Raw genomic sequence first — 21,728 nt, forward strand, 5'->3', positions numbered from 1 at the left:
AGAAAGTTCTCCATTCATGAAGGAAATCTCCTTATTCTTTAAAAAAAATTTTATTTATTTATTATTTTATTTTTGGGGGGGAGAAGAAATTAGCCTTTTATTAATTAATTAAGTTCTTAATGGAGGTACCAGGGACTGAACCCAGGACCTTGTGCCTGCTGGACACGTGCTCTACCACTGAGCTGTACCCTCCCCCCAGGAATCTCCTCATTCTTGAAAGAGAAGTTAAACCCCTCCAATGACAGAGAGCTCACTCCCATGCAAGGGACCTCATTCTTCTTTTCAACAACTCTAGATGTTAAGAACTTATTATCCAGCTGCTCCTGGAATCTCTCTCCTATTGGTTTGAGTTGGCCAAATTTTTGGTAAGATCCTTCATCTACCTGACAGACCTTTTGAAGTTCCAAGGCCTGTTCTAATGTATTACTTAAGCCTTCTTCTCTAGGCTTCTTTTCATTTGTTTCCCTTGGGGGGCGGGTAGAGTTATGTTTACTTATTTATTTGTTTTAACGGAAGTACTAGGGATTGAACCCAGGACCTGCACATGCTAAGCACAGCCTCTCCCACTGAGCTATGCCCTGCCTCCCTGCACCTGCTTTGGCCTGTCCTCAATGGCCTCATCCTTCCTTCCCCACTTCTACTGCAGGTCTCTTTGCTGTCAGCGCCCCAACTCCCTTAGCACATTGGGGTCTCCCTTAGCACATTCCATGCGGAGCAGGTCATACCCTGCGTGGCCCCATGGAATACCGGGGCCAGCGGAGGCTTCACTCACATGAGGTGCTCAGGAGCCCCCAGAGGTCGGGGCCCCATGGGCCCAGGTCCCTACCTCTTCCCCATGGTCACCTCTGGCCCCCAGAATGAGGACTCAGTTACCTTAGGAGGCCCAAGCTGAGCGGACTCTTGATGAGAAGCTGGCCTCAGTCCTCACGGCGGGCCACGCTCACCCCCAGGCCCCCCACCAGCCATGAGCCTGGGCCTCTCAAAGCTGCAGGGGCGCCGAGGGACACTGTGACTTTCCCAGAAGATAACGGGGGAAAAGGCAGGTGATGCTCAAGATGATTTTTATATTAAGACAAACGTACACATGTTATGTAACAATGTAGAAGCATCAATTTCAAAGCCATAATGTGAGACTTCAGAGGAGTTTCACACTATGGGGAAGCTGCTTCAGGCTGCTTCTTTAGAATTCAGTTTCCAGTCTCCCGACTGGCCGGCCCCCTCTGCTGAGGGTGTTTGGACAGAAAACTTGGAGAGGCTCTGGGTTTCTGAGTTTCTTGGAGAAACTTAATCTCCTTTGCTATTAAAGTGAGGCCGCTGAGGACCAAGGTAAGAGAATCAGTTAGCCTGCGGAGCTTGGAGTTTGGATTTGAAACCCAAATCTGTTCTTTTCCCAGAAATGCTGCACTGGGTTTCTAAGAGTGCTCCTGGTGGCAAGGCAGGGCATCTGAACACAGAAATCTGTGTTAGGGGATTTGGGTTAGCCCTTGGTTATACAGAAAACTTCAGTTCAAAGACCAATTTTATTCAAAGAGTCAGTGCTCTGGGTCCTGAGCAGAGTTGATCCTGTTCAATGACAGCAGGAAGTTTCCTTTCCTCCTTCATGGCCCATCACTACCCGTCCAGGAAAGAGGTGAACAAGGAAGAGAAGTCCAGCTCCAGGGAATGAAAGGAAGAAGGCGGAGATGCACAGGGAACTATATTCAGTATGTTGTAGTAACTTACGGTGAAAAAGAATATGAAAACGAATATATGTATGTTCCCATATGACTGAAGCTCTGTGCTGTACACCAGAAACGGACGCAACCTTGTAAACTGACTCTACTTCAATAAAAAAATATATATATATTTAAAAAAAGAACCTTATACTCAAAAAAAAAAAAAAAAAAAAAACCAAAAAACAAGGCAGAGATGGCAGCCAGGCTGGTGAGAGGCTGTCCGGGACTCCATGTCCAGATAGGGGAGGACTGATGTGTTGAAACAGCCAGCAACCCTTCAGCTCTCCCTTGCTCATACACCACCAGCTGCACCTGCACATGTGAACACACACACACACACACACACACACACACCCCTCTTGCGCTCAGGGTCACAGATGCCCAGAAGCTTATGATCAAGCAGAGACTCACAAATTAAAAATGTAGAGGACCAAGAAAGATCTGAGTTCTGGCCTCCCCACCAAGTGACCAGCCACTGACACTTGCAGTGAGAACGGGAAGGGGGATCAGCCTTAACCGGGAAGCTGAGTAAGTGTGGCTTCCTTCTGACATTATTAAATAAGGGTCAAAGGTTTGTGTTTTCTACAAAGGTGTCTGACATTTTTATAAGTTTGTGACACCCAACTGTCAAAATCTTAAGCCACGAATGTCTGCAGACTGTCTTGGTGCCATCACCTCTCACAGAAGTGCAACTCTCAATGTAGCGTAATCAAGTCAATTAATACTGTTTAATAAATAAGCCAGAAAATTAGCTGAGAGTTCTTCTCGGCGGGATGCGGCGTGCGACCAAAGTTATGGAAGATTGTCCCTTGAATCACTAAGGCAAACTTTGTTGAGTGTCATTTTACATAAAGCAATCACATAAAAAAAGACTTATAAATAGAAAAAATTCCCAAGTTCTCCCACAGACAGACAGGGAAATCGAAACATCCGAAAAAAAAAAAAAAAAAAAGGAAATAAAACAAAACACAACCACCCCTATCCCCATGACCCATTTGCTTCAAGTTCTTGATCATACAGTACTCGACATCTTTGGATATTTTACAATATACAACTCCAAACTGCAGCCAAGAGAAAACAAAAAGAACTAACCAGTCGTCTGAAAAATTGAGTTTATAAGAAGTCATTACCTTTACAAAATAAAAACCGAAAGCCCCAACACCACTGGATTCTAATTTGTTCGTTTTTCCTTGTTTTCTTTTGAAGTTTGGGTCAGCCCCACTCCCTTGGCGACGGGGAGGGGGCCACGGGTATGTTGGCTGGTGGGTCCCAGAAGCGAGTGTCAGAGATGGAGACGGGGAGCTGGAGAGGCTGCTGCCCGGGCGGATGATGTCTGAGGACAGGAGGGTGCCAGCAGCAGTGCCCTCAGGCTGAGATGGCAGCTGGCGGTGTATGGAGTCAGGGGTCTCTTTGGGGGGAGCTGGGACAGTGACGGAGTCTGTGGTCTTCTCTGGCCTTTTTGTTGTTTGTGTTTGCTTGGGGAGAAGCCAAGGCCGTAGGAAAAGCCCAAGTCCCTTGTGCCCACAGCTCCTGGGCTGGGGACACCAGCCCCGGGCCATCCGTGCGGAGGAACGCTCCTCCCTTCTGGGCCACTGAGATACAAAAGCAAATTCAGCAAGAAAAGGGAGGGAAAGGCAGGAAAAGGGAGAGAAGATCAGGAAGGCACTGGGCCAGCAGAGCTATCTTTTTCTCAGGACCTGCTACAAACTGGAGAGCCGGGGAGAGGCTGTGGACAGACCTCGCTCACAGAGCCCTCCAACTCATGCTGAGCCGAGGCTCTGACTCCCCACACCAGGCACCCGGATCCCTCCCCAGGGGAGCAGGGAGGGGTTGAGGGGCTGTTCAAACACAGCGAAGCCAAAGCCCCGAGAAGCCCACAACTGAAAAGCGAACATCCACCTGGGTAACTGGGTGTTTTGTCTGTTTCCAGGAATCAGGTGGAGGGAGGCAGTTGCCAGGAGTTAAGAGGTGGCCCCCCTCCCTTCTACGCTGGCCCCAGGAGTCCTGAAAGACTCCTTAAGGCATTGCAGGCAGCATGTGGAGCGGGGCTGGGGGGGATGCTAAGTGGCCGTCCCCAGATGCGCACAGTGGCGCAGCGAGGAGGGTAGGATTTGCAGTTCCCCAAAGCTGCCTGGGGGCTGTGGACAAGCTGCATCCCAACCCTCTCCCTCTGCCACCCCTGCCTAGTGTGGCCACATTCCTCACCTGTGGATGTGACAAAACGAAGCACAGTAAGACGTGACACCCGGGATGTTAGGAATGCAAAGCTCCTACTCTCTCAAGGCCTCTCTCTGGAGGGATGGGGGTGTGTGTGTGTGTGTGTGTGTGTGTGTGTGTGTGTGTGTGTGTGTGTGTGTGTGTGGATCGGGGGAGGGGAGCGAGGCAATGAAATTAGCAGCCCCCTTTCACAGCAGGGTGACACTGGGGTACGGAGGGCTGATCTGTCAGAGATCACATGACAGTGAGGAGAAAGTAGGCCTGGACTCCAGGAGCCTCGGGCCTCATTCCTGACTCCAGGAGGCCTCCCTGCCAACAGGGCATTTCCCCCCAGGATCCCAGGGCTTCTGGAGACTGGAAAAGTGGTCCATCAGAGCAGTGTCAGCAGGGACTCCACCGCAGAGCGGCAGGGCTCACAGGGTGTGTTCCTCAGGACCCTACCTTCATCCCTGCTCCACCCGGTCTGCCTCTGGCCAAGCCACCACCCTCCATCTACCCCACACAGCTCCGAAGTGCTCCTGGGCACCCAGCTGGGGGCCTCGGCTGTGGCACTGGCCCCTGCGAACTTCTATGAGAACAGAGAGGCAGCCAGGGAGAGGCCAGGCCTGTTGGGAGAAGCCTATCTCAGACACCAGCAGAGGGGAGGCAGCTGCCTCAGGAGGCCCAGAAAATTCCATGGCTGCTGGATTGTTTCCTTTTTCTTTTGTGATTCTGAAATAAAAAGTTCAGACCCATCGGATGGGGCAGGTGGGCCTGGGAGGAGAAAGGGGGACAGGGAATCAGGACCGGGGTTGACAAGGACCAGCCTAGTTGTTGGCTTCAGACATGGAGGCCACGTGGTTGAGGCCGGCCAGCCCGGGGAGGCCGGCCAGGCCCGTGGCCCAGGGGTCGGGCAGCGGGAAGTAGGGCCGCGCGGCGGCCACGTTCTCGGCCAGCGCGAAGGCCAAGAGGCCCCCCGCGTCCCTCTCGGCCTCGAGCTGCGCGCGCCCGAACAGCTTCATCTGCGTCTCCTCGAACTGCCGCTCCAGCTCCTGCAGGCTCAGCGCGCCCTTGGGCGCCGCCAGGAAGTGCTTGGCGGGGCTGGGGCCCGGGAGGCACACGGCCGCCCCGCCCAGGTGGCCGCCCACCTCGCCCAGCGCCGGCGGCATCACCGCGAAGGCCGCCTTGTCGGGGGCCGGGCCACCGGGCCCGAAGAGCAGGCTGGCGGCCCTCCAGGCGGCCGGCTTGCGGCCGCGCCGGGGCCGGGCCATGCGGCAGCTCTGGCGCTTGATGTGCCGGTGCAGGTGGTCGGAGCGCGTGAAGCTCTTGTAGCAGAACTCGCACTGGTAGGGCCGCACGCCCGTGTGGATGCGCATGTGGTTCTTGAGGTCGTAGTTGTGCACGAACTTGGCGTTGCAGTGGATGCACAGGTAGGGCCGTTCCCCCGTGTGCTTCCTCATGTGGATCTTCAGCTTGTCCTGCCTGCAACGCAGAGTCTGAGTCAGTTCCTGCCCGGAACCCCAGGGCGCACTCCTAACTCTCTGCTCCCCTTCCTCCAGAACCCTCTAAGGCTCCCTACTACCATGGTGTCAATCCCAGGAATGGGACCCCAGCTAGGACTTACCTTCAACTACTGTGCCACCCCAAACAGGTGTGGCTTCTCACTTGGATTAGAGAGTGGAGCAGGAGCTGGGTCCTGGAAAGCCACAGTCACCCCAGAACTCCTTTTACACATAAGCTCAGAGTAATGAAGCGCCCACTCGGTCAGGGCCTGTCTCACTGGAAATAGACTTGCGGGGGACACATGCCCCTGAAAGTCGGCGGTCTTCCATGTCCTCCAGTGGGGCACCCACTTCTGGTACTGGATTGTACCTTCATCTCATGTCTGCTTTCTTCGGGGTTCACCTCGTGCTTTTGCTTGGAGGTCCTGGTCCCATTCCAGCCCCTGGGCTGTTGAGATCTGTCTGTCCTCAGCACTAATCTGGGAGGCTACAGGGACCGGGCACACCTTGTTCAAGCCTCCTGCGCTGGGGTTTCCTTTCCCCAGCCCTGGGCTCTCTTCTTTGTCTGCAGACAATTCCAGGGTTTACAAAAGAGCCAGGTGCAACAAGAATGCAGCCTAATCGAGGGCAGAGCTTTTCAGGGTTTAAGCGGTATTATCAGAGGCAAAGTATGATGTAGGGGTGTGGCTCCCAGCAGGGGGCGGTGGGAGCCCCTGCTCCAGCTGCAGACCCACCGCTAACGTGCTGGGTGACCTTAGCAGAGTTACTTAACCTCTCTGCACAGACCTGAACCTAGGACTAGATATTAATTCCTGTTGTTCAGGGCTGATGGTGAGAATTTGGGTTTGTGTTGAGCTAGGTTGGGCACACCTCCTGGTGGTCTTGAGAGGAAAACTGACACCACAGGGTTGTTTTCGTAAACACCGAACACTGCCTAAACCCGCTAAAGGAACCTTTCAGCCTCCACTCTGAGAGAGTCAGTTGTGCTTCAAGAACTTTCAGGATCCTTCTGCAGGCTTCCTTGACTAGACCCAGTAGGCCAGAAAGCTGTGTCCAGCCTCCCACCTCCTCCCTGCAGGTGTGGCTTGGGTGGAGCGTCTGCCTGTAATTTTTGGCTGGGGTTTGAGGTTGGAGCAGATGTGGATCGCAGGCATCCGCCCTAAAATGGCCAGATTTAAACCACACTCAACCCCAGGACAGCAGGAGCGGGTCTTGGTCGCGTGGTGTCTCCTGGCCGCTAGAGGGCTCACTGGCTCTCATTTTCCAACTAGCTCCCCAGGGGCAGGCCAGGAGAGAAAAGGACATTCATGTGAATGCTGGCAGGGTGCAGGGAGAAGGACCAGAGAGGGCAGATCCGCCCCTCCCGCCTGTGCTCACTGGAAGGCTGGAGGGCACTGGGAGGTGGGGGTGGAGAGTGGGGTGGGCAGGGAGGAGACAGGGAATGCTGCTGGTGTCCTCCACACACCAGACCCTCCCCTCTCCCACATCTCCGTGTCCCTGCCCTTCCCACAACCCACCAGCTGCCCCCAGGCTGCACGGGACCCTGCTGTGACATCGCATGCTCCTTTTCCCCACCAGCATGATGCTCTTATGGTATCTGTAACCCACATTTCACGCAGGTGATTGGATCTGTGAGCAGGAAGGGGCCTTAGGGAGCATCCAGGCCAGTGGATCTCATACGTGTTGACCGTTATCAGAACCACTATCAGGGTTTGATGAAAGATACTGGGCTCCACTCCCAGACAGCCTGAGTCAGTAGGTCTGTGGGGAAGAGAGCCGGGAATTTGCATTTTGGACAAGTTGTCAGGTGCTGCTGCTGCCGCTAGCCCAAGAACCACAGGCCTAGGTGCATCCTTCACCTGGCTAGTGGGCAAACTGAGGCCCAGGGAGGGGAACTCAAAGTCGCCCAGAGGGCAATGGCAGAGCCGGGCCGAGAACAGCCCGGTCGTCTTTCCTCACCACCACACTGTGACCTGTGTAAAAACGTCGGGGTGGGGCTTTAACTACGTCATCGCATTTAATCCTCACCACAACCTTAGAAGGTTGATTTTTCAAAAATCACTATTACACACATGGAATAGAATTGATCCTGAGGGTCACCCTCAAATAATGGAGAGAGTGCAAATGGTAAAGCTTCCAGGGTCGAGGGGCTCCTTTAAATATGCACTGCTGCTCCCAAGCTTTTCATTAGGGCATCTAAAATAAAGCACGCTTCAGTGGCGATTGACCCAAGTGTGCAAGAGGGGATGAGAAGGTGCTTATAACTTCCTCTTATTGAGCAGCTGCTATGGGCAGGGGAATACACCATTTCAGTGACCCTGGAAGGTCATTATTCACAGGCAAGTTATAGTGCAGGAGAGGGGCCCCATGCCGGGTGTGGGAGCCTCCGCTCCAGCTGCAGACCTCACCTCCCCACTAACTTGCTGGGTGACCTTTAGGCAAGTTACTCAACCTCTCTGTGCGGAGTTGAACCTAGGACTAGACATCAATTCCTATTTTCCAGGGCTGATGAGAGAATCTGGGTCGGCACGAGCTTGGTTCAACAGACCTGGAATGATTTCCTCACTGGGACGGAAGAAGAGCTAGGGGCTCAGAGACATCAAGCTGCTTTCCCAAAGGTTACCAGCTAGTGAGAGGCAGGGGGTCCTGGAGGGCTATCTGGGCGTGGTTTGTTTGCCCGCTGTTCCAAGGACTTTCATGCTGGGTGCTCCCAGCCTGACGCCTATGGGAGCTGCCTCCTAAAATCCAGCTTGAACAATCAAAACAGGGCATCGGCAGCCAGCCTGCTGTCTCTGGGGCCAGGAGACGGGCCAGGTTGTGGGAGCAGCTTAGCCCGGGCAGGAACCGCTGTCCCCAGTAGAGACTTCATGGGAGCGGGGCTGGGGGTGGGGGGTGGACAAAGCTCGTAAGTTAGTTCTGCAAAAACATTTAGAGAGCATCTCGTCTACCAGAAGCACGTTAACACGTCCTAATTCATAGCCTGAGTCGGCGGGCCGGGTAACCTGCCTCATTTGCAGCGCGCTTCCCGGGACCTTGAAAATACTGATCTGATCCAGCACATTCCCGGGGAGGCAATGACTTTCTAAGGTTGGACAGCCTCCTTATTTCTGTAATGACCTTCTCTGTGGCTACGACGCGCGTGTGCACTGGCCGAGCTGCGCCCGGGCTTGGGCACACTCCAAGACCTGGACCAGGTCCTGGGCTGCCCTGGGCTTCAGTTTCCTGACCTTGGAGTCAGGAAAGGGAGGCTGGACCATTTCAGCCTTTGGTGTTCTGAGAGTGTTTGCATCTGGGTAATGGGCTAATAGTGAATCTCTTTCTGGCCAAGGTCAGTTTCATATGCTATGGCTCTTCTACCCTTGCTTCTTTAAGCATGAATAAATTTGGAATGTTCCAGACTCTCAGGACCTGTGCTCTCATTCCCACTGCTTCAGGACTAGGGATCCAGTGATCCCCATTAAAATCTTCAGAGGCCCTCCCTGTCCCATGGCCTATGGACTAACCCACCCCTTAGCATGGTTTTCAAGTCTCCTTATAAGCTCATCCTTTCCACCTATAAGACGAGTAAGTTCTGGGAACCCCGGGTGACTATAGTTAACAACAGTGTATTGTGTACTTGAAAGTTGCTAAGACAGTAGATCTTAAATGTTCTCATCACACACACACACACACACACACACACACACACACACGGTAATTAAGTGAGGTGATGGGCATGTTAACTAACCTGATGGCAGTAATCATTTCACCATATGTATGCATATCTGATCACCGCCATTGTACACCTTAAACTTACACAATGTTCTGAGGCAAATATATCTCAGTAAAGCTGGAGGTAAATAGTCACCCCATCTCCTTTGCCAGTCCCCGTCCCTCCTCATAGTGCTGCACCCACACATGACAGGGGCACGCTGTTCCCCTAGCAGGCCATGCTCTGATCAGCTTTGCATCTTAGAACTTCTGTCGGCATGAGCTGGACTGCCAGCCCCTGGTGCAGAGACTGCCATATTATGGGATGGATGCTGGTAAACTCTGGCTCCTTCCCCTCCTGTGTGTATCTTGTTTGTGGACACCATTCTCCATCCTTAGATTCCCACCAGATGTCCAAGCCTAGATGCCAGAGTGTGTGCCCCTTCCTTCCCAGCCCTGAGCCCCTCATCCCAGCCCTCCTCTTCCCTGCACCCATGTCCTTCATCTCTGCCTTTACTCTTACAAACTGCCCTGCCTGAAATGTCTACCGCTCCCTATCTCCCTGATCCTTCAAGGTCAAACTCAAGGGCAGTACTTCCTAAACCCTTCCCTCTCCACCCAGGTCTCCTCCTTTGATCTGCCCTTCCAGAGCACCTGAACACTGCACCCCAAGGCAGGTCACCCGAGGGACAAGGAGGGAGCAACAGAGGACAGTGTGTCAGCATCGTCTTCTCCTGCCCTGCCATGGCCCCACGTGCCAGCAGTGCCCTCCCAGCAAGTCCTGGCCTCGGGGGTCCAGTCTCCCTGTCTGCACCATCTGTGGCCCAGGCCGGACCGCACAGGTGCTGCTGGCAGATGGAAACACTTGTTCAGAGGCCGCCTTTGCTGCCTTTATTTTCTGTGCATGTTATCCCCAGGGCAGGGCCACCAGGAGAGACATTTCCCCTAGTTGCCCCTCCTGCCTACTGAGCCGCCACCCTGTCCCTGGCTCCTGGGGCTTGTTAGGAGCCTTGCCAGCAAGATGATGTAGGAGGCAGCAAATTCATGGAGAAGGAGCACTGGCCCCTGGCAGATGCCAGAAAGGAACCCAGGCTCAGGGACCTTCCCGTCAGGACTAATTGTGAGCACAGGTCAGGGCCTTGCTGGGCACCTGGCAGTTCCACCTTATCTCATTGCAGCCTGTGAAGTCGGCATTCCCATCATTCTCGTGAGGAAGTGGAGGCAAAGAGAGGTGCAATGATGTGTCCAGAGCTTTCCTGATACTGGGCGATACGTGGAGCGAATTTACGGAGCACATGCTTCAACCCCCTGCTCTCTCCACCCCATTCAGCATGTGGCCCACGTGGTACCAGAACCTGCTTGGATAAGAAGCTGTCAGATGCTTTGATATTCTGCTCGGTGCCCACCACTGAGTGTACAGTGGGTGCTCACTGCCAAGACCTGCTGGTTCGGGGCCACTTACCAGAAATCCCCAACCCAAATCTGACACTCTCTCTCTCTCTCTCTCTCTCTCTCTCTCTCTCTCTCTCTCTCTCTCTCTCTCTCTCTCTCTCCTATCCCCCTGCCATCACATCCCTCTACCCTGATCCCTCTACCCTGCACCGGGGGCCCAGCCCAGGTCACGTGCACCTGAGCTTTGATCGGCATTCCCCCTTCCACCTTGGAGAGCTCATGGTCAGGAGAGACAGTCGTCATGATCTCATTCCCCTGAGTGAAAGGAAAGGGCCTGGGGTCCTGGGCCTCCATGGAGGTTCCCAGAGAGGATAACGCTTTCCCAGCACCATCCACCCAGACTTCTTGGTAACCTGATGGTCTGAGACAAATTCTCTCCCTGCTGCCCCTGCTAATAACATTACATTATCTTAATAAGGTCCCCAGAGCTGCCAGGAGTGGGAGGACTAAGAAGAAAATATAGAAAAGAAAAGGGAAAAAAAGCAGTGGCCAGGCTCCTGGCCTTGTTTGGGAAGCAGACAGCTGCCAGCGGGTACAGAGCAATCAGCATTTGGCTTGCACTGGGGGCAGAGGTTGGCAGCTAAAAGTTATAGCCTTTATGGGAAGTTGGTAGGGGGATTCAGTGGAAACTGGGAACATCGTGGCTCATCAGAGACTGACTTCTCAGGGTACAGAGGTTGCCCGTCCTTTTCCCAGGGCCTTTGTCTCGGGGGCTGGTCTATTCTTAAGGTTTGCAGTTTCTCGCCTTCATTGCATGGCCCACCAGGTGTGGCTGGGGCATTTGGAAAAGCTCGGCTGCAGATGGGATGCAGGGGGCATGGGATGCAGGTGGTCCTGGAGGAAGACTGCCCAGCCATGTTCTCGAGGGGCTCCCCTGACAGGCTGCCTGCACTTAAGGACTAATGTGGCAGGACAGGAGCAATTGAGAGTGTTCTGAGGGCCTCACAGACCCGAGGCCAGGCCCAGTCAGCAGTGATGATGGCTGAGGTTGGGGTAACAAGGGTGGGGGGCGCCTGTGATGTGGGCGGGCCGGGAAAAGACCCACGAAGTACAGTAGCATCCTGCATGCAGAGAGGACAAATACCTTCTTGTCTTCCCTGGCCCACATGCTCCCTGTTCTTCACGGCCCATCCTCAGGGCACCTCTGGTGGAACCCAAAGTTTGCCTGACCTGTGGCCCGGACTTCCAGACTTTCTGGGAATGGAAGCAAAGGACTCCTGATGAGGAGAGTCTGGGGGAGTCTTGGTCAAGACTGCCTTTTCCCTAAGTCCTAGAGCTGTTTCTCTCTCCCCCTGAACCACAAGACTGGTTTCAGCAGGAGCTGGCTCTCAGCAGCCAGCACAGGCCCCTGGTGACCTTGGCCCAGGCTAGGGGAGTGTATACATAGACTCAGTCATGGGTGGAGGGACTCGGAGTCAAAGTGATCATGGGGTGACCAGAGCTAGGAGGGGAAAGCATGCAGCCAGTGATACACAGTCTGGTTGAAGCCTCTGAGGGGCCCCAGGGGTGTCCCATATCTGGAACAAATCAGTGGAGGGACAACTGGTGGGAGTGGCTGAAATCTAGAGCTGACTCGGAGGTGAGGCTCCTGATACTTAGGACAGACAACAGATGGTGGGGGGACCTCAGTCCCTTCTTGGAGACCCACAGAATGAAAGCCGCAGGTGGGGCCTTAGGGGCAGGAGGAGCTCTGTTGGAAGGACCTCCCCTAGGCCCCTCCACCATGTTGTAGCTGCTCAAGTCATGAGGAATGATGCTCCCACGGAGTGTGGGCATGCTAGGAGTTGCCATCTGAGGCCATAACTCAGAGCCTGGGTCAAAGGGCCATCTGGCAGGGGGAGGGGAGGGTGCACCAATGTCGCCCAGGAGGGAGGGGAGGTGGGTTGAACATCAAGAGAGGAGAGGAAGCTTGGCCAGAGAGCTGAGGCTCAGCTGCGATTAAGCAAAGACCCAGGCTCCAGAAAGGGAAATAGTGTCCAAGAAGAGGACATGAGGATGCTCCAGTCCCAGGCCTTGGCTTTGCCTCGCAAGGGAGTCTGGGAATTCTGAGTCAAAGAGGCAGCAGCTGCTGCTCTAAGTGGCTTCTTCAGCCTCCAGCTGGGAAACGAAGGCGGTGTGATGGGTGGAGGCTGCAAGTAGTCAACCACAAAGGAGGTCCCCGGGACACACTGCTCGCTGCTCGGGGACTTGGCTACAGAGAGAATCATGGGCACCCCCGATCTGGACGGGCCAGGGCTGAGGCTCCCTGAAGACTGAAAAGAATCCCGTAGGGCAGCTCTGGGGAGGGGGCAGAAGGGAAGCAAGGAACCAGCGATGTTGAAGGATGTGATGGGGAGGGGCGTTGGGGAGCGTTCAGCTCGGACAGCCACAGTGAGAAATAAAACCCCCATGTGAGGAGGCCCAGGAAATCTCCTCCAACCTCCCTCCACTCCGGTATCTCTGCTTCTGGGAGTTGGGAGTGGACTCAAGAGCTTTTCTGTTCTTTCCTGGTGGGAACCAAGTGAGGGGAGTTGCTGATGGAGGTGGGAATGCAGCTGCTTCAGTGGGGATGGGCCTGGGGGCCCAAACGGCTGCCTGTTGCTCTGCTGAGCAGGACAAAACCGAAGGGAGGGCCGGGCACAGGGCTGGATGGCCAGAACCGCCCCACGGCTGATCAGGCCTGGAGGGGTGGGGAGAGGCCGGCAAGGGGGCCGCCCTGAGTGATCAGCAGGAATGTGCCTGGAGGGAGGGTTCTGGAATGTGACCCTTCTCTACAACACAGCATCCAGGCCGAAACCAGGAGGCCCATGCTGAGGAGGTTCTGGGGTCAAGAGGGTGAGTAGTCTCACCATCTTGACTGACCAAGTTTTAAACTTTCCCTAGGGAAGGCAGGAGCACAGACTGGCGTGGCCTTTAGCGAAAGTTGAGTGTGGGAAAGGCCCCGAGGGAAGTGGGGGAGGGAAGGGAGATGGGGACTTGGGGGTGGGGGCCAGGCAGGCCCACTGTGCAGTGGCCTTGAGATGCAACTCATTCCACTGAAGCTGCAGACCTGGGTCTCCCCTGCAGGGAGCGGTGTCCCCAGTGCCAGCCTCTGCACAGGGGACAAGCAAGGGAAGTGGACCCTGGATAGCAGGAGTCTGGATCTGGCTTTTCTGGATCTGGCCCGTGAAAAGCATCCACGTCTTGAAGTCATTCCCCGGGGGCTGGACTTGGCACAAGCTGCAGAGAGGGCCTGGCTCCAGATGCATGGACTGGACTTGAATTTGGACCAGGCTCTGGTTTATCTTCCTCCTGCTATCCCTGTGCTTTGGTCAAGCCTTTACATGTGTTCTGTGGCTCTAAGGTGAATTCAAGGTAAAGGACACCCAAGAGGAGGTGAATCTCGGGGACTCTGGGTCAAGCTGCTCTGCGGTGATCAGAAGAACAGAGCACATGAGGTCAGCACTGCTGGGGCACGCCCTGGGGAGGAGGGGCCCTGTTTCTCTGCACCTGCAAATTCTCCCTTTACTGTCAGCACAGAGCATCTGGGAGAGATTCTGCTTGGGGTGTCCTTCACAGAAGCAGCTGCGAGGGGAGCCAAGGCCACCTTGGAAACAACCAGTGATGTCCTTTGAAGCAGTCACTGGAGGAGCCTGCAGAGCTGTTTGCACAATGCCATTGTCATCTGAACACATCCCTTTACCGTCTCTGGCAACCTCAAGTAGAGTTTTCAAGCCACCAAAGGTGAGTCTCCTTACTTAACAAGACACGTCTTGCTTTCTCCCCAAAAGCATTGCCCTGATTTGATAATCAAACTGATTCAAAAAACTTCACTCCATCCTCAAATATCAAAGCTCTGGGCCCACTGAGGAAAATCAAAGAACAAGCCCCCAGCAATTCCCAGAATAAATTGCCAAGAGGATGTGCGGTGACAGCAGCAGGAACCAAGTATGGGTTTCTCATGGCACGTGCCTTGAAGGGGACAGCGGCAGTGTGGGCAAAGGACCTGGTCTAGGAAGTCACAGTCCCAGGGCAGGTATCCACCAGGCTCTGTCCACATCCGACACACTGAAATGACCAAGCCCTGATGCAGGGCCACTCACCAGGACCTGCCCCCACTGTGGACAAGGCTGGGAAGGCCAGCCTCACACCACGGACCACAAACGGCACCAACGGACCACATTTGCCCCAGGTGAGGCCCATCAAACCTAATGGACAAGTTGGGCCCCGCATCCTCCCACCAATCAGCCTTGACCACAAAAGTGGCTGTGCAGAGAACGTATATAACCCATGTGTGTGGAATGGGATGGAGTCCAGGAAAGATGAAAGCCTTATAATGTACTGATTTCAAATTTCAACTTTATAACAGCATAAAGTTAACCCTCTTCCTAACATGGACAGTCAAGGCGGAGAACACAAAAGGAGGCCCATCCTTTAGGTCTGACCTGAAAGAGGACTGAAAGGGCCACCAGGGGCCTCTAGGGTCCCCTGTTGCAGGTGTCACTGTCACACATGAACTGGGGCTCAAGTCCCAGCTCTGCTATTATCCAGCTGGGCTTATGAGTGGCTGGCTAGCTACTGGGAGATGGATCGCCTATCTGTGGACAAAGACTCTGGCCCCTGCCTGTCTTCTCACTCGGGACAGACCCTGGCATGCTGACTGAGTTCCAAATAAAATAAAGGGGGCTGCCCTCCAAACTGGATTGACGGTGGGTACCGAGGCCCCTCCCTCCTGCCTTCACCAGAACCACTCTGCGCTTATCGATTTTACATCTTGGCCTCCTTCTACCTGGTATGGTGTATTAGAAAATATTTGAAAATGGCTGCAACAGGAATGCTGAGCACCCCTTCTGGCAATGAGCTTTCGAGGAGCCAGGGCTGCCCCTGACCTGGGTCTCTCTGTGTCCCCGGGGCCCCGGCCCTCCGCCCCCCGCAGGCCCCACCCCAGCGCACCTGGTGAAGCGGACCTCACAGATGTTGCACATGTATGGCTTCTCCCCGGTGTGCGTCCTCATGTGCCGCGGCAGCTTCCCGGCCCCCATGATGACTTTGTGGCAGATGGGGCACTGCTGAGAGGCCTTGGGCTTCAGCTTGCGCTCCTCCACCAGCGGCCAGGGTGGGAAGAGCCCCCCCAGGTGGGCGGCACTCAGGAAGCTGAGATAGGCACCATAGTCGTTCTCTGCCTTGATGGGCCCCAGCGGCCCCCCGGGAAGGTCCGGGAACACGTCCTTGAAGAAGTCGTTCGGGAAGGGAGGCGGTGGGGGCGGGGGAAGCTCCTCCTTCTCCTCCTCCTTGATCTTGCGGTTCTTGATGACCAGGTCCAGGGGCCCGTTGTCCACGGGCTGCTCGGGCAGCTGGGTGAAGGCACCGAAGTCCCCTGGCCAGAGGTGTGGAAAGAAGTCTGGGGCGAAGGGAGATAAGGAGGGTCCCCTGTCGGGGATGTTGGCTTTGGGGTACAGGTTCTCCCTCAGCAAAGATTCGATGGAGAAGTCCCGGATCACGCCCAGATGGCCGGGGCTGCCGGCCTGGAAGGAATCAGGGAAGTCCCTGGGTGTGTCTGAGTAGGCCTTCTCCGAAAGGTGGTCTGTCTTGGAAGGGCTTTGGTGGCAATTGATGTCCTGGGGGTCAGGCAAGTTTTCTTGATCTGCGAAATCCTCCGTGTCGTCGTCCTCCTCTTCCTCCTCTTCCTCCTCCTCCTCCTCTTCATCCTCCTCGTCATCGTCATCTTCATCATCGTCGTCGTCCTCCTTGTCATCCTCCTCCCCCCCATCCCCCCCGGGCTCCATGATCTCCAGGCACACGTTCACGATGCACTGGATCTCCAGCATCCTGGCGGCATTGAGGATGTGCTTGACATTGGAAGCGGTGATGGTGAGCGTGGAGGTGTAGGCGAACTCCAGGATGGCGGCCAGAGCCTCAGGCTGGACAAAGTCAATCTCGTAGACGTAGGGCTGGCTGGCTAAGGTGCCGGCCGTGAAGAGCTTCTTGAAGTACTTGCTGCAGGCAGCCAGGACGGAGCGGTGGGTGCGGTACTCCTGCTCCTGCACCACCAGGAGCACGTCGCAGAGCAGCCCGTCATGCCGCTGCTCGTTCAGGCTGCACAGGACCTCGCTGCTGTGGTTGGGGAAGGGAATGCCGATCAGCTCGTCAATGCCATTGGCCATGTTCTCAGCCAGAGCCCTGCGGGGACATGCAGAGGGAGACCGGGTTAGAGGACACAGCCCCAGGAGGGCTGCCAGCTCTGGGACTCTCCAGGGCATGCTTGTCTACCCCACCCCTGCCTTTGCTTGGGGCTCCCCTCCCTCCGCCTGTGCTGGAAAGCCAGCCCTCCTTCCTCAGGTTTCTCCCATCTCACCTGCAGTTCAGAGCCCAGCTCACAAGCTGGGGCTTTTCACTGTACCACTGGGCTCTTCCCGGGACACCGAAGGCCCTTGGAGTGGGGCTTCTCATTGGGCAGCTGGCATCTGCCGTTTAGCAAAGGCTACAGAATCTTCTCTCGGGCACGATTTCACTGAATTCCACTTTGGGGGTGTGCGATTCCTGAACACGAGTATGGATGGCTATGTGAAACTCCGCTGCTCTGTGCGCTACGGGGATGGTGTTCGCAGCTGACTCACACGCTGTCTGCCAGGCCAGGCCCGGAGACGGAATTTTCTCTCATGACTCAGTGCTCCCGCTGGGAAAACACTTTGGTTTATTCCCTCTGACTCCTCACATTTTGCTACTTTTGGCTACTGATGTGGGCTGCAGTAACAATTGGTGACTTAACAGTTGCTGAGTTGTTCCCCACCCCCAACTTCAAATGTTAAAGTCTGAATCCCAGTATCTCAGAATGTTATTGTACTTGGAGGGAGGATCTTTAAAGAGGAATTGAGGTTAAAATGAGGTTGTATGGGTGGACCCTCCTCCAATATGACCGGTACCCTTACAAGAGGAGATTAGGACAGAGACACGCAGAGGGAAGACCTTGTGAGGACACCCGGAGGGAGGCAGCCATCTACAAATGGAAGACAGAGGCCTCAGAGGAAGCTAACCCTACCGATGCCTTGATCTTGGACTTCCAGCCTCCAGAACTGTGAGAAAATAAACCTCTGTCATTTAAACCTCAGTCCACGGTAATTTGTTACAGTTTAGCAAACTGATGTAGCTACTAGGATTCTTTAATTTAATTAGTTAATTAATTAATTTTTAATTAGGAATCTAAAAAAACAATTTTGTGGCCCATTTTCAGCAAGAGGATGGGGGCTTTATGATACGTGCTTCAACTTCTGACCTTACGGCTGGCTTCATCTTCGTTAATGAAGTTTGCAATTCTTCATTTGCAGTTCTTGATTTTTTTAAAAATATGCTGACATCCTACGTATATCTGTGAGCCATTTGACCTATAAATATTTACATTCAATGTTAACTTCGCGTGCACTGTTAATTGATCACGTCTGTATTCTGTCACTCTCATGGAACCATATCACTGTGGGGAGAAGCCTCCTCTGAGACAGCTCAACATTATACATACATTAAACATGAAGTGTGGCCAGTGATGGCCACCAGGAGGGAGGGGTGCAGGATGGAGGACAACGGACATCCCCTCCCTCCAGGGAGCAGAACCCACAGCCCAGGTCAGCAGACTCAACATGGATAACAGGCTGCCTCAATTTTTACTCCAGAGCACGGAGGGCAAAGTTTGGTCGTGTCTCGTTGGTAAATCCTAGCAAAGGTCCTTACCCTGGTGCGGTTACAGTGGGGCGAAAAGGAAAAGATAAATGAAGCCTGGGAGCCCCACACCCCAGTAGCAAGGGCCTTGGGGAGCCCAACACACTTATCTTCTGGATGTTTCTGCCCTAAGAAGGCAGATTCAGTGGAAGGGGAGGAGGGATACGTGTCAGTCCCACAATACGGGCCCCGAGTGGGGCCGGGAGGCACCAGGGCCCTGGTGGGGTGTGGAGGGTGCTGGGTGCTCTTCCCTCCCCCTTCTCCTCCATGGATGGCAGATGGCCTTAGCCTCCTCTGAGCAATCCCACCTGCATGGCACAGGAAACTGTATTCAATATCTTATAATAACCTATAATGGAAAATAAACCGCAGGTGCTCAAGCGGTTTCCCAGAGCGAAGGCCAACCTGTGTTCCTCCTTCTCATCTTTAAAAGGGCAGGCGACCCCGCAGGCCATGCGTTCATTCCCTAAATGGTCATTGGGTTTCCTCCTGTGCCCAGCACTGCCCGGGGCACCGGCGATGCACAGAGGGCAGACCAAGCAGGCAGCTGTTCTGTGACAAAGATGCAGCACGAGTCATCGAAGAGGGATGAGCTATCACCACACACCAATCAGAGTGGCTAAAAAAATAGCAGAGTGACAACAGCAAATGCTGGCGAGGATGTGGGGAAACCAGATCACTCACACACCTTGCTGGTGGGAATGTAGAGTGGTACAGCCTCCCTGGAAACCATTTTGGTGATTTCTTAAAAAACTGAATATGGGAACTTCTGGCTCAGCAAACACACTCTTGAACAATTATCCCAAAGAAATGAAAACTTACGTCCACACAGTGCAGGTCAATGTTTTTCACAGCTTCATGCATGAGAGTCAATAACTGAAAAGAACCCAGATGTCCTCCAGTGGGTGAACGGTTGGAGAAACTGCACCAGCCCTAGCACCAGTCAGCAACAGAAAGGGATGAGCTATGGACACATTAGAAAGCTGGGTGACCAGAGTGAAAAAAGCTGGTGCCAACAGGTTACATGCTGTGTGATTCCATTTGTATACCAGTCTTAAGGTGACAAGATTATAGAAATGGAGTACAGATGAGTGGTTGTTAGTGGCTAAGAAGGAGCTGGGGCAGGAGGGAGGTGAGAGGGTATCAAAGGGCAACAGGAGGGGTCCTCCTGGTGATGGGGATCTTCTGTAGCCTGTTCTGTATCAATGTCAATGTCTTGGTTGATGTTATTATGGTTTTGAAAGAGAGAAAACTGGGTAAAGTGTACCTGGGATGTCTGTATTATTTGTTAAAACTACATGTGAATTAACAGTTTTGTCAAAATAAACAAGTTTAATTTTAAAAAAACCCAAATGATAGGAAATAAACTTAATCAGTCAATCTTTCTCCCCCCAACTTCTGTCCTCTGTCTATAGCAGTGCCTGGGGCCGTGTGGGGGAGACTACTTCATTCGGGGTGGTCAGGGAAGGCTTCCAGGAGGAAATGTCATTTGAGCTTATGCCTGGATGGTGAGAAGGATCCAGTCATAGGATGAAGTGGGGAGCAGTGTTCCAGACTGTGGGAATAGCAAGCATAAAGCAGGCAGTCCCACCAAGGTGCTCCAGGTCTCGGGGGCCAGGTTATGCTCTGAATGGCCCTGTTTAACTTGGTTCTTTCTACTGAGAAACCATTCCACTTCTGCATCTCTCTGAGGGGGCTCAGAATGGACCGCACCTACCTAGATCCACTTGAGAGCCTGTGTAGGACTCCCCTCCTTCCCTCTGACCAGGGAAGGTGTCCCCAGACCTCAGGCCTCAATTGTCTGTGCTGTAGAGAGCTCTGAGTCTGCCTTCTGCTGTCCAGAGAAGGAGACAATCTTTTTTTTTTTTTTTAATATAACTGACATCATCCTTTATTTTATCTTATTGAAATATAGCTGTAATTGATTTACAATGCTGTGTTAGTTTCAGGCGTACAGCAAGGTGATTCAGATATATAAAAGGAGAACAGATGAGTGGTTGTTAGTGGCTATATATATATATTCAGATTATTTTCCATTATAGGTTATTATAAGGTATTGAATACAGTTTCCTATGCTATACAGTAAATTCTTGCTGCTTATCTATTTTATTTATAGTAGTTTGTATCTGTTAATCTCAATCTTCTAGTTTATCCCTCCTCCCACCCCTTCCCCCTTTGGTAAACAGAAGTTTGTTTTCTATGTCTATGAGTCTGTTTTATTTTTGTACATAGATTCATTTGTATTATCTTTTAGATTCCATATGTAAGTGATATCATATGGTATTTGTCTTTCTCTGTCTGACTTACTTCACTTAGTATGATTATCTCTAAGTCAATCCATACTGCTGCAAATGACAATATTTCATTCTTTTTTATGGCTGAATAATATTCCACATATATATCACATCTTATTAAACCAATCATCTTTTACCAATTATCTGGCACTTGGGTTGTTCCCATGTCTTGATTATTGTAAATAGTGCTGCTATGAACATTTGGGTGCATATATCTTTTCAAATTAAAGTTTCCTTCTTTGGGGGATTTATGCCCAGGAGTGGGATTGTGGGATCATATGGTATCTCTATTTTCAGTTTATAAAGGAGTTTCCATACTGTTCTCCATAGTGGCTGCACCAATTTACATTCCCACCAACAGTGCAGGAGGGTTCCCTTTTCCCCACATCCTAGGAGAGAACCTTCCTGAGGCTCCATCCTTCCCCGTACACCCTGCTGCAATGCTGGGAGCCAGAGGGAATGCAGAGGGCTCGGGAAACTAGGGCCAGCTGACAGGCTCAAGGCCAAGTGGCTCCTTTAGGGCAGCCATGGGGTCCCAGGAGGGTGGCTTTGTGGGCAGCTGGGCTGAGGGCCAGCAGACAGCCTCTCTGAGTCCTGGTCAGAGGGGAGACCTCACATCTGGGCTACATTTGGTTCTGAAGGCTTGGAGCCAGGTGCAGGGTGACCTTCTCAGCAGTGGGTAAGAGGACTCAAGGTCGCAGGGCTCCACCTCCTTGGCCCCCAGTTCCCCACTTCAGATGCTCGGGCCCCCTGGGGCAGACTGGGAGGCTAGGGCAGGGCCTGCACCAGCACCTTTACCCTGCAGACCGAGTTCCAGCCCTACACAATGGGTTTCCCAAATGCGGGATTGGGACCCCATCTGCCCTCAGGCCTGCTAAGTCTTCACAATAACTGGGATTAGCTCCTATTATGATCATCATCCCCATTTTACAGGTGAGATAAATGAGGTAGCAAAGGATAAATCACCCAGATAGTAAGTTACAGCATAGAGATCTGTGCCCACAGGCTGACTCCCCAGGACATGCTCTCAACCACAACCCATCTAGCCCCTGCATCGGACCCACGAAGGTAATCAAGGATGGGCAGGAGTCTCTGCTAATGCCCCCGAGGGGCCCAGCCTCTGGGCATTCACAGGTGCTCAGAGGCGCCCTGGTGGAGCGTAGGAAGGAAGTAGGTCAGCAGGGAGGTGTCCCTCCCTTCCTGGGAGGGCC

The 21,728-nt window shown here is 53.4% G+C and overlaps 1 protein-coding gene across 7 annotated transcripts in view; it reads right to left on the reverse strand.

Moving 5' to 3' along the window:
* Window positions 1-2,424: 2,424 nt before the first annotated feature.
* The window catches only part of ZBTB7C (zinc finger and BTB domain containing 7C), a 314,432-nt gene continuing 295,128 nt past the window's right edge, over window positions 2,425-21,728 (reverse strand). For 6 of the 7 annotated variants that reach the window (XM_074355488.1, XM_074355490.1, XM_074355486.1 and 3 more), the window contains 2 exons: window positions 15,467-16,693; window positions 2,425-5,393 (listed from right to left, as the gene is read on the reverse strand). In XM_074355488.1, the coding sequence (XP_074211589.1) occupies window positions 4,739-5,393; window positions 15,467-16,677 (1,866 nt within the window). In that variant the 5' untranslated portion in view covers window positions 16,678-16,693 and the 3' untranslated portion in view covers window positions 2,425-4,738. Of the gene's footprint in view, window positions 5,394-15,466; window positions 16,694-16,868; window positions 17,054-21,728 lie in introns of all 7 variants that reach the window. The other variant, XM_074355485.1, reaches the window with a different exon arrangement.

This window comes from Camelus bactrianus, chromosome 30 (assembly GCF_048773025.1).
Source record: "Camelus bactrianus isolate YW-2024 breed Bactrian camel chromosome 30, ASM4877302v1, whole genome shotgun sequence".
In the NCBI taxonomy this organism is placed as follows: Eukaryota; Metazoa; Chordata; class Mammalia; order Artiodactyla; family Camelidae; genus Camelus; species Camelus bactrianus.